Below are 12873 nucleotides of genomic sequence, written 5' to 3'. Positions count from 1 at the left end.
CCTGTGTGACGTCATGCCCCGCCCCTCAATGCAAGTCTATGGGAGGGGGCGTGATGGCAATCACGCCCCTCCCATAGACTTGCATTAAGGGGACGGGGCGTGACGTCACACGGGGGCGGAGTCGTGACGTCACGCTCTTTCGATTGCGTGGTCGAGATTTGAAGCCTCCAGCATTGCCGGAAGCTGTTGAGGTGGGTACTGCAGCCGAGATCCCAGGGTCCCCAGCAGCAGGACCCCCGCAATCTTACATCTTATCGCCTATCCTTTGCATAGGGGATAAGATGTCTAGGGGCAGAGTACCCCTTTAAGGTTTATTTTACACCAACATAAAGAGCGGTGATTCACAAGAGAGCCACAGTTCTTAGCATGGAAAACATGTTGACAAAAAAAAAAGTTGGTGATGTATGCTACTGCAGTATGCACAGCATTTAATTGTCAAATACTGAGATGAAGTACAATACACCAGAGTATTACTTAATAAAAATTAATGTACAAATGGAGTCTTCCACTGAAAAACATTGCTAAAAAAGTGTCACAACTAAATGTAGGCGGCAAGCTTAACAACTGTTATTTTTCTTTGCACCCCATAATTTAACAATGTCTCAAACTTCTACAACAATGCACAGATTCAAAGCAGGGATGAGAAGAGGAGAGATGCAAATAAATCAGCTCTTTGGAATGTATCACTCCGTGCATAATATAGGAAAAGTTTTCTCTAAAACAAGAGCACAGATTTTATTGACCAAAGAAAAAGTGCTAGTTGACTTACACTACAATAAAAAGAACTGTATACTTTGTTGTCATTTCTCATGGACAAAATTTACAATGTCCTTAATAGTGATGAGCGGCAGGGGCCATATTCGAATTTGCGATATTTCGCGAATGTATGGACGAATATTCGTCCTATGTTCGTGAAATTCGCAATTCGCTTTGTTCGTTCTCCTTTTTTTCTCTCCATTATATTAATTATATCTTTCACCTAAAAGAAGGGAGGGATCAGTGTCCAGTCTGGTAGTGCCGATATATGCAGATATTTGCATGAATTTGCATAAAAAATTAGCATGAAAGAAAAATTTATATTCGGCATTACGAATATATCAGTATATTCTAAATATTTGTGAAATCGCGAAGTGCCGATATTTGCGGTAAAAATTTGCATTTAAAATATTCATGCTCAACACTATTCCTAATATATTGAAGTGTCCACACTTACGGATTCCATGTTCCAGTAAAACGCATAAGACTCAATATCACAAAATGCTACCAAAACACTCAAAAGGCTTCATTTACATAGCAATCACTGGGTGTACAGAACATTGACAAACAAAACATGTACCTTTTGTGACAGTGTGACAAAATCATGTTGCGTAAAGCTGATCTACATACTATACAAATGTGAAAAGAGATAAGTGAAGAGAGGACTGATCTTTTGAAAAAAAAATTACATTAATGTATGTAAAATGCTTGCTAAGGCATGAATGTATGTAAAATGTTTGTTACTTCAGATATATAAAAAATACCAACAGCCACCAACCCCATATTCCCTAGCACCTTAACGTAAAGATGTTTGTGTATTTAAAAGTACTCAGGGTGGCAGTACAATATAAAAAAAATTATTTCTAACCTACAGCCGATCCCTTGGTAATAACTGACTAACTGATTTACTTAGTGTGTTGTATTTTTTATTAGTGTGCAATGTTGTTTCTGACTTGTAGGATTTCACTCTATTTACCATGGGGATTTACAGGTCTGAGCTTTTTTTAGTGTGAAATTCCAGCCATTTATTCACAGGAATTTTTATACATTCAATAGTAAATAGAAAAGGTTATGAGAACACTTTTTTGGTCAACCACACCCCTCTTTTGACTGACCACTCCTCCTTTTCAGGTTTATTTTGGTGCATAGCACCATAGATTCTGTCAGACCACACTGCACCACATTTGAGCCATGTTCACATGGCGTAAAATATGCGGAATGTCAGTATGGAAATGCAGCGTCTCATAGACAGCAATGCACTTTCGTGCTAAATCTGCATAAAGAACAGACTTGTCTATTCATTTTGCGGATGCTGGACTGTGAGCAGAAACCCATTGAAAACAACTGCGTGGAATGTCCATGCTCCGCTTAGTTTCCCTTAGGCGCACAACCTGACAAAAGTTGTAAATAGTAAATCAGTGCCGGTATTTGGTTGTATGGGATCTGCAGCAGGAATGTATGTTTTTTAATGGTTTTACTTTTACCCTGAGCACTACTCGATATAAACAATTTTCTCCAGATGACCTCTTTCATACAAATATTTTAAGAGGCCTAAATAATAACTGAGTAGTTAGATATTAATTAACAAATAGTTACATAATACTAAATGATATACTGTATTTTGTCATCCTTAATGACCTCAAGTACTTTTAGAGAAAATTATGGTACATGCAACGATTAGTTCTGTTTGTAGAGCTTGGAATGGTTTTGAAGTAACTTTATGTTTTGTAGTGTTGCAATGTATTTGGTAAACACTGCTAAAATTATAAATGGGGAGGAAAACCATAAAAATTAATGTACTCAGTAAGTCCTAACATAATGCTTTTTTTTGTGGTTTATCCAGTTTTGAGGCAACATTAGTATTGAGCATTAACCAATAAAGTACATTATATGGAAATTGTAGCCGCTAATAGCTTAATTTTTAATGCAATGCAATGTGTAATATAATTGTCACGATGCCGGCTGGCAGGTAGTGGACCCTCTGTGCCAGAGAGGGATTGGCGTGGACCGTGCTAGTGGACCGGTTCTAAGCCACTACTGGTTTTCACCAGAGCCCGCCGCAAAGCGGGATGGTCTTGCTGCGGCGGTAGTGACCAGGTCGTATCCACTAGCAACGGCTCACCTCTCTGGCTGCTGAAGATAGGCGCGGTACAAGGGAGTAGGCAGAAGCAAGGTCGGACGTAGCAGAAGGTCGGGGCAGGCAGCAAGGATCGTAGTCAGGGGCAACGGCAGAAGGTCTGGAAACACTGGCAAGGGACACACAAGGAACGCTTTCACTGGCACTAAGGCAACAAGATCCGGCAAGGGAGTGCAAGGGAAGTGAGGTAATATAGGGAGTGCACAGGTGATAACTCTAATTGGAACCACTGCGCCAATCAGCGGCGCAGTGGCCCTTTAAATCGCAGAGACCCGGCGCGCGCGCGCCCTAGGGAGCGGGGCCGCGCGCGCCGGGACAGAACAGACGGGGAGCGAGTCAGGTAGGAGAGCCGGGGTGCGCATCGCGAGCGGGCGCTACCCGCATCGCGAATCGCATCCCGGCTAGCAGCAGGATCGCAGCGCCCCGGGTCAGAGGACGTGACCGGGGCGCTGCAGCGGAGGAGGTGAAGCGAGCGCTCCGGGGAGGAGCGGGAACCCGGAGCGCTCGGCGTAACAGTACCCCCCCCCTTGGGTCTCCCCCTCTTCTTGGAGCCTGAGAACCTGAGGAGCAGACTTTTGTCAAGGATGTTGTCCTCAGGTTCCCAGGATCTCTCTTCAGGACCACAACCCTCCCAGTCTACTAAAAAAAAATTTTTTCCTCTGACCTTTTTGGCAGCCAAAATCTCCTTGACCGAGAAGACGTCCGAGGAGCCGGAAACAGGAGTGGGAGGAACAGATTTGGGAGAAAAACGGTTGAGGATGAGTGGTTTGAGAAGAGAGACGTGAAAGGCATTAGGGATACGAAGAGAAGGAGGAAGAAGAAGTTTATAAGAGACAGGATTAATTTGACACAGAATTTTGAAAGGACCAAGATAGCGTGGTCCCAACTTGTAGCTAGGGACACGGAAGCGGACATATTTAGCGGAGAGCCATACCTTGTCTCCAGGGGAAAAAACGGGGGGAGCTCTTCTTTTCTTATCCGCGAACCTCTTCATGCGTGAAGAAGCCTGTAAGAGAGAATTTTGGGTCTCTCTCCATATAATGGAAAGGTCACGAGAAATTTCATCCACAGCGGGCAGACCAGAGGGCAAGGGGGTAGGGAGGGGGGGAAGAGGGTGACGGCCGTACACCACGAAAAATGGGGATTTGGAGGAAGATTCAGAGACCCTGAAGTTATACGAGAATTCGGCCCATGGAAGGAGATCTGCCCAGTCATCCTGGCGGGAGGAAACAAAATGTCGCAAATAATCACCCAGGATCTGGTTAATTCTTTCTACTTGTCCATTGGACTGGGGATGATATGCAGAGGAAAAATTCAATTTAATCTTGAGTTGTTTACAGAGAGCTCTCCAGAATTTAGACACGAATTGGACCCCTCTATCCGAGACAATCTGCGTAGGCAACCCGTGAAGACGAAAAATGTGTACAAAAAATTGTTTAGCCAACTGAGGCGCAGAAGGAAGACCAGGAAGAGGAATGAAATGTGCCATTTTGGAGAATCGATCAACGACCACCCAAATAACGGTGTTGCCACGGGAAGGGGGTAAATCAGTAATAAAATCCATACCAATCAGAGACCAAGGCTGTTCGGGGACAGGCAGAGGATGAAGAAAACCAGCGGGCTTCTGGCGAGGAGTCTTATCCCGGGCACAGATAGTGCAGGCTCGCACAAAGTCCCCAACATCCGTCTCCAGAGTTGGCCACCAATAGAAGCGGGAGATGAGTTGCACAGATTTCTTGATGCCCGCATGACCTGCGAGATGGGAGGAGTGACCCCATTTGAGGATTCCGAGGCGTTGGCGTGGAGAAACAAAGGTCTTTCCTGGAGGAATCTGTCTGATGGAGGCAGGAGAAGTGGAGATCAGGCAGTCAGGTGGAATGATGTGTTGCGGAGGGAGATCAACTTCTGAGGCATCCGAGGAACGAGAGAGAGCATCGGCTCTAATGTTCTTATCGGCAGGACGAAAGTGAATCTCAAAATTAAATCGGGCAAAGAACAGAGACCACCGGGCCTGGCGAGGATTCAGCCGTTGGGCCGACTGGAGGTAGGAGAGGTTCTTGTGGTCGGTGTAGATAATAACAGGAAATCTTGATCCCTCCAGCAGATGCCTCCATTCCTCAAGTGCTAATTTAATGGCTAGAAGTTCTCGATCCCCGATGGAGTAGTTCCTCTCCGCTGGAGAGAAGGTCCTAGAGAAAAAACCACAAGTGACAGCATGCCCGGAAGGATTTTTTTGTAGAAGAACAGCTCCAGCTCCTACTGAGGAGGCATCAACCTCCAATAGGAAGGGTTTGGAAGGGTCAGGTCTGGAGAGCACGGGAGCCGAAGAAAAGGCAGACTTGAGTTGTTTAAAGGAGTCTTCTGCTTGAGGAGGCCAGGACTTGGGATCAGCATTTTTCTTGGTTAAAGCCACGATAGGAGCCACAATGGTAGAAAAATGTGGAATAAATTGCCTGTAATAATTGGCGAACCCCAAAAAGCGTTGGATAGCACGGAGTCCGGAGGGGCGTGGCCAATTTAAGACGGCAGAGAGTTTGTCTGGATCCATCTGTAGTCCCTGGCCAGAGACCAAATATCCTAGAAAAGGAAGAGATTGGCATTCAAACAGACATTTCTCAATTTTGGCATAGAGTTGGTTGTCACGAAGTCTCTGAAGAACCATACGGACATGCCGGCGGTGTTCCTCTAGATTGGCAGAAAAAATTAGGATATCGTCCAGATATACCACAACACAGGAGTATAATAGATCACGAAAAATTTCATTGACAAAGTCTTGGAAGACGGCAGGGGCATTGCACAGTCCAAAGGGCATGACCAGATACTCAAAGTGTCCATCTCTGGTGTTAAATGCCGTTTTCCACTCGTCCCCCTCTCTGATGCGGATGAGGTTATAGGCGCCTCTTAAGTCCAATTTAGTGAAGATGTGGGCACCTTGGAGGCGATCAAAGAGTTCAGAGATGAGGGGTAAGGGGTAGCGGTTCTTAACCGTGATTTTATTAAGACCGCGGTAGTCAATGCAAGGACGTAGGGAGCCATCTTTTTTGGAGACAAAGAAAAATCCGGCTCCGGCAGGAGAGGAGGATTTACGGATAAAGCCCCTTTTTAGATTCTCCTGGACGTATTCGGACATGGCAAGAGTCTCTGGGGCAGAGAGAGGATAAATTCTGCCCCGGGGTGGAGTAGTACCCGGGAGGAGGTCGATAGGGCAATCATAAGGCCTGTGAGGAGGTAGAGTCTCAGCTTGTTTTTTGCAGAAAACATCCGCGAAGTCCATATAGGCCTTGGGGAGACCGGTTACTGGAGGAACCACAGAGTTACGGCAAGGGTTACTGGGAACCGGTTTTAGACAGTTCTTGGAACAAGAGGACCCCCAACTCTTGATCTCCCCAGTGGACCAATCCAGGGTTGGGGAATGAAGTTGAAGCCAGGGAAGTCCAAGGAGAATCTCCGAGGTGCAATTGGGGAGGACCAAAAGTTCAATCCTCTCATGATGAGATCCGATGCTCATAAGAAGGGGCTCCGTGCGGAAACGTATGGTACAGTCCAATCTTTCATTATTTACACAATTGATGTAGAGGGGTCTGGCGAGACTGGTCACTGGGATGTTGAACCTGTTGACGAGAGAGGCCAAAATAAAATTTCCTGCAGAACCAGAGTCCAAGAAGGCCACTGTAGAGAAGGAGAAGGCAGAAGCAGACATCCGCACAGGCACAGTAAGACGTGGAGAAGCAGAGTAGACATCAAGGACTGTCTCACCTTTGTGCGGAGTCAGCGTACGTCTTTCCAGGCGGGGAGGACGGATAGGACAATCCCTCAGGAAGTGTTCGGTACTAGCACAGTACAGGCAGAGGTTCTCCATACGGCGTCGTGTCCTCTCTTGAGGTGTCAGGCGAGACCGGTCGACCTGCATAGCCTCCACGGCGGGAGGCACAGGAACAGATTGCAGGGGACCAGAGGAGAGAGGAGCCGAGGAGACGAAACGCCTCGTGCGAACAGAGTCCATATCTTGGCGGAGTTCCTGACGCCTTTCAGAAAAACGCATGTCAATGCGAGTGGCTAGGTGAATAAGTTCATGTAGATTAGCAGGAATTTCTCGTGCGGCCAGAACATCTTTAATGTTGCTGGATAGGCCTTTTTTGAAGGTCGCGCAGAGGGCCTCATTATTCCAGGACAATTCTGAAGCAAGTGTACGGAATTGTACGGCATACTCGCCAACGGAAGAATTACCCTGGACCAGGTTCAACAGGGCAGTCTCAGCAGAAGAGGCTCGGGCAGGTTCCTCAAAGACACTTCGGATTTCCGAGAAGAAGGAGTGTACTGAGGCAGTGACGGGGTCATTGCGGTCCCAGAGCGGTGTGGCCCATGACAGGGCTTTTCCGGACAGAAGACTGACTACGAAAGCCACCTTAGACCTTTCAGTGGGAAACAGGTCCGACATCATCTCCAGATGCAGGGAACATTGGGAAAGGAAGCCACGGCAAAACTTAGAGTCCCCATCAAACTTATCCGGCAAGGATAAGCGTATCCCAGGAGCGGCCACTCGCTGCGGAGGAGGTGCAGGAGCTGGCGGAGGAGATGACTGCTGAAGCTGTGGTAGCAACTGTTGTAGCATAACGGTCAGTTGAGACAGCTGTTGGCCTTGTTGCGCAATCTGTTGTGACTGCTGGGCGACCACCGTGGTGAGGTCAGCGACAACTGGCAGAGGAACTTCAGCGGGATCCATGGCCGGATCTACTGTCACGATGCCGGCTGGCAGGTAGTGGACCCTCTGTGCCAGAGAGGGATTGGCGTGGACCGTGCTAGTGGACCGGTTCTAAGCCACTACTGGTTTTCACCAGAGCCCGCCGCAAAGCGGGATGGTCTTGCTGCGGCGGTAGTGACCAGGTCGTATCCACTAGCAACGGCTCACCTCTCTGGCTGCTGAAGATAGGCGCGGTACAAGGGAGTAGGCAGAAGCAAGGTCGGACGTAGCAGAAGGTCGGGGCAGGCAGCAAGGATCGTAGTCAGGGGCAACGGCAGAAGGTCTGGAAACACTGGCAAGGGACACACAAGGAACGCTTTCACTGGCACTAAGGCAACAAGATCCGGCAAGGGAGTGCAAGGGAAGTGAGGTAATATAGGGAGTGCACAGGTGATAACTCTAATTGGAACCACTGCGCCAATCAGCGGCGCAGTGGCCCTTTAAATCGCAGAGACCCGGCGCGCGCGCGCCCTAGGGAGCGGGGCCGCGCGCGCCGGGACAGAACAGACGGGGAGCGAGTCAGGTAGGAGAGCCGGGGTGCGCATCGCGAGCGGGCGCTACCCGCATCGCGAATCGCATCCCGGCTAGCAGCAGGATCGCAGCGCCCCGGGTCAGAGGACGTGACCGGGGCGCTGCAGCGGAGGAGGTGAAGCGAGCGCTCCGGGGAGGAGCGGGAACCCGGAGCGCTCGGCGTAACAATAATACTCTAAATGCAATGGATATTTGTAGCAGAAAAGTTTATAAAACTAAAATGTCAGCTCGGTTTTCAGAATCCTTTGCAGACAACAGATCTGTATTTATAAGAAGAGATAGAAAACACATCAGCCTTTGCACATTACATTGGTTGGTTTAATTGGCAACAGATATGAAAAAATCCTCTGTAGGATGCCATAAATGGCTGATTAGTTGTTGCCTGGTCTTCCTACCTAAACCTAAAGAGAAAAAACAGCAACAATGCTCTCATTCTTTTATCTCATCCTCATATCCCATTCTCGTATCCCAACCTCATATCCTGTCCTCATATCCCTTTTTCATATCCCAACCTCTTATCCCATCCTCAATATCCTAACTTCATATACTGACCTCATGTCCAGTCCTCATATCTCATCTTCATCTACCGTCCTCATGTGATGACCTTATATATTGTCCCCAGAACTGTTGTCAGCACCTGCCTACTGGATAGTTGTGTAATAGTCGAGTAATGCGAGTTACTCCCAGGAGTTGTAGTGGACGTCCTATATACTTTCATGGGACTTCAGACAAAAAAAAAAAAATAACACTTGCACCCCTTTCTTTTTTAGATGAAATTTAAGTAACAAGTTTACCAAGTTTAATTGAAATATCTCCATCCATTTGGAAGTTATGCTAGATAGTCGTTAAAGGGGTACTCCGCCCCTAGACATCTTATCCCCAATCCAAAGGACCCCCGTGATCTCCTAAACGGAGCCCTGGCAGTCTACTGGAAGGGGGCATGGCAACCCCCTCACGGAGCGGCGGCTGACACGACCCCTCCATGTATCCCATAGAGATACATGGAGGGGGCGTGTTGGCCGCAGCTTCCTGCAGATGTCAGAACAGCCGCTTCTGGCAGACTGCTGGGACCCCGTTCAGGAGATCAGGGGGGGGGGGGGGTTGTTGTTAAGGCTAGGAGGAAAAACAAAAACGTAAATGTAAGGCTTTATTCAGTTGTTGGGTTGTATTGAAATGAGATTATCCTTTACAGGCTCTCATAAATGTTTTTTCATTTTAGGGGCAAGTTGTATTCAGAAATGGAGAAAGAATGGGCACAATCAAGTTTACTCAGTTTCAAGGTAAGCTTTATAATATTACAATTTAGGGCCAATTAGTGTAATTAAATCCGATGTTACTAATTTTTGGAAAAGATGCATAATTGATACTTCCCCAGTTTGGGGCATTAAAGGACTCTTCAATTTACATTACATGAGCGGACCCTCTGATCAATGACAAGAGCTATGAGTATTGTTCTGACCTCATGCAACCACACTTAGTGTAGACTATCCCGCACATGAAAACAGAAAACTAAGTATTATACGGATAGTGCTAGTCAGTATTGCCTTCCTGAGAGCAGTATCTCGACTACTGCTGCTCAGACCCTCTTATCTCAATTTCTCATTTATAAACAGTAAATCATTTTTATATCTAACATGCAGTAATTCTAATTTTAATTCATTTTAAAGATAAAAGGGAAAACTAAGAAGAAGGATCACTAGTTAGACTACACATAGAATATTGTCTACCGTTTAAGGTATCAGTGCAAGATAAAAAGTGGAGCTTGATCGCTTTTAAAGGGGTACTCCGGTGGTAAATTTTTTGACTATATGTCATCTTTGTAAGTTTAGTTTTTTTTGCAATATACATGTGTTATATGTTTTGGCAGCATGTGTGTGTTTTTCTTACCTGTTTGTTGGGCAGGAAGTTCTGTAGTTCAGAGAGTTTTCTTTTACTGTTGTCCACAGTTCTGAGTCTGTTGTGGACAAGATGTCACAGCTTTTTTTTCTCTCTATCTGTCTGCATGAGGGGAACAAGCCACGCCCACTCATCCAGCTGAGTACACAGCTCCTCACCTCCCCCCTGCTCTGTATTCTAAGGACGCAGGTCTGCACAGGAGAAGGAACACAGAGAAGATAAGTGTTATCTGAAGAGGAGGATGAGAAGGGGCACGGGCTGGGGATGTATGGACTGCAGGGGAATAAATCTCATACTGGGAATGATCTCTATGTGAAGGGGGAGGGGGGGGGACTCCTGAATGACACATGCTGGGAATTGTAGTCCCTGTTGTGTGTGTGTATGCTAGTGTTTACAAACCAGTGTGTCTCCAGCTGTTGCAAAATTACAACTCCCAGCATGCCCTGACAGACTTTGGGCATGCTGGGAGTTGTAGATTTGCAACAGCTGGAGGCCCACTGGTTGGGAAACACTATTCTAGCCTATTAAGCATCATACACATCATGTTACACCAGTGTTTCCCAACCAGTGTGCCTCCAGCTGTTGCAAAACTACAACTCCTAGCATGCCCAAAGGCTGTCAGGGCATGCTGGGAGATGTAGTTTTACAACACCTGGAGGCACCCTGGTTGGGAAACACTGGTGTATGCCCAACAAAGGTGTGGTGAACTACAACCCCCAGGAGACTACAGAGGCAGCATGCTGGTGTTATACCACAGACTGAAGACTCCTGAATGACACATGCTGGTAGTTGTAGTCCCTTTTGTGTGTGTATGCCAGTGTATCCCAACCAAGGCTGATTATATTAGTGTGCTGTGTATAAGGGGGCTGACCCGGGAAAATAGTAGGATGGGTAAAGGGCGGAACAAAACAAAAACAAAAGGAGCCGCCCCAAACCAGCAAGGCATGTGGCATGCTGGGATTTGTTGTTTTCAACACAGCAAGAAACAGGAAATAAAAGCAAAAATAGGAAAACAAAGTGGGGGATAAAAAGACAACAAAGAACGGAAATAGAGTTGCCTAATCAACAAGAATAGAAATGAAACAAAACAAATAGGGTAAGGCAAAAACGGAAAAACACATTGACCACCGGAGTACCCCTTTAAAGTTGGGCAACCAGACAAATACATTTAATGGGTGGTCTACAGCATTTATTTAAAGCCAAGATTGTGGCTCAGAAGCCATAGTGAATATGAGCCAGTGTTCATTGTTTATGAATCAATAATTTATCATTGCACAGTGTTAAAAATGTACTTGTAGTATATACTTTTAAATTACAAATTAATAAACAATGTACATAAAGATATTTTCAAAGAAGCTCCAATAGTCATTATTTCATTCATTTTGTTCTGTGAAATAGGACGATTGCCTGGATTTTAGACAATGGGTCAAAAAGCTTATGTATCAAACTAAAAAAAATCTTACAGAGACATGTGAGAAGTTTTAGCACTCTGCAGTCTCCAGCTTTTGTATCATTGAATAGTGTTTGAGCAAAATGTTGTTCTCTCAGTATAATCCCATATGGCATAAACCAAGGCAGTTATGATTTGCAACAAACCACCATAAAATAAATCAAACATTGTTCTGATTTTATGCCATACTTCTCTGCACAATATTATTTTTCTAAAATAACATTGTTTATATATATATATATATTTTAGATTTCAAAATCACTGCTCTATCCAAATGTTATTATATTAATACCAGTTTATATAAATGTCTTTAAAAAACAAGTGGCTCTTTATAGAAACATTCAATTCTTTAAGTTACTAGGTTCCATGTAACCGAGTTACATTAAAGGGGTACTCCGGTGAAAACCTTTTTTTCTTTTAAATGAACTGGTGGCAGAAAGGTAAACATATTTGTAAATTACTTCTATTAAAAAATCTTAATCCTTCCTGTACTTATTAGCTGCTGAATACTACAGAGGAAATTCTTTTGTTTTTGGAATGCTCTCTGATGATATCACGAGCACTGTTCTCTCTGCTGACATTATTATAATAATAATAACGCTTTATTTATTGTTGTCCTTAGTGGGATTTGAACCCAACTCCCCAGCACTGCAAGGTAGCAGTGCTAACCACTGAGCCACCATGCTGCCCTTAGCATACATCTGCTATGCATCTGCTATGCATGGTTGCTAAAATCGACAGAGATGTCAGCAGAGAGCACTGTGCTCATGATGTCATCAGTGTTCCAAAAAGAAAGGAATTTCCATAGACTTGCATTGAGGGAGCAGGGTGTGACGTCACAAGGGGGCTGGGCCGTGGGATTTTTTCCAGTTTAACCCCAAAAATAACTTGTTATGTTTTATGTTAAAATTAAGAGTGCCATAAAAATGTACAGTTCGTCCATCAAAAATCAATGTTTTATTGACTCAATGCAAGTTAGACAAAAACTAAAATTAGCTGCATCATCGTAAATTTTGTAGTTTGAGCCTAGCGTTAGCGTGACCACAGCCCGCTATATAAAGCCCCCAACGTCCACATACTTGAGTGCCCAAATGATTATGTCATATATAAAAATATATGATGCATATCAAAAGAAAAAAATATATATATACACTTTTTTTTTTATATCGGTTTGGATCCTGGTGGTGAATCATCCTGTGGCTAGAGAATACATTATTTTCTTTTATTTTTTCCCTTTGCACTTATTAGCACAATTATTGGTAAGTATTTATCTGTTTAATAACCTAACAACATTTGAAGTTTTGTGAGAAACAAAGAAACATTTTCCAATTGACAGTTTATTATTATTATTTGTAATATTAC

At 44.9% G+C, this 12873-nt stretch overlaps 1 protein-coding gene across 1 annotated transcript in view; it reads left to right on the top strand.

The window, feature by feature from the left end:
* The window catches only part of GABBR2 (gamma-aminobutyric acid type B receptor subunit 2), a 659326-nt gene that overhangs the window by 436391 nt on the left and 210062 nt on the right, over positions 1 to 12873 (top strand). Inside the window, exon 8 of the mRNA XM_056520917.1 lies at positions 9385 to 9445. Coding sequence (XP_056376892.1) covers positions 9385 to 9445 — 61 coding nt within the window. The remainder of the gene's footprint in view (positions 1 to 9384; positions 9446 to 12873) is intronic.

The sequence above is a fragment of the Hyla sarda genome, chromosome 5 (assembly GCF_029499605.1).
Source record: "Hyla sarda isolate aHylSar1 chromosome 5, aHylSar1.hap1, whole genome shotgun sequence".
Lineage (NCBI taxonomy): Eukaryota > Metazoa > Chordata > Amphibia > Anura > Hylidae > Hyla > Hyla sarda.
Note: the sequence above shows the minus strand (reverse complement) of the source record. Positions and strands in the feature narration are given on the sequence as shown.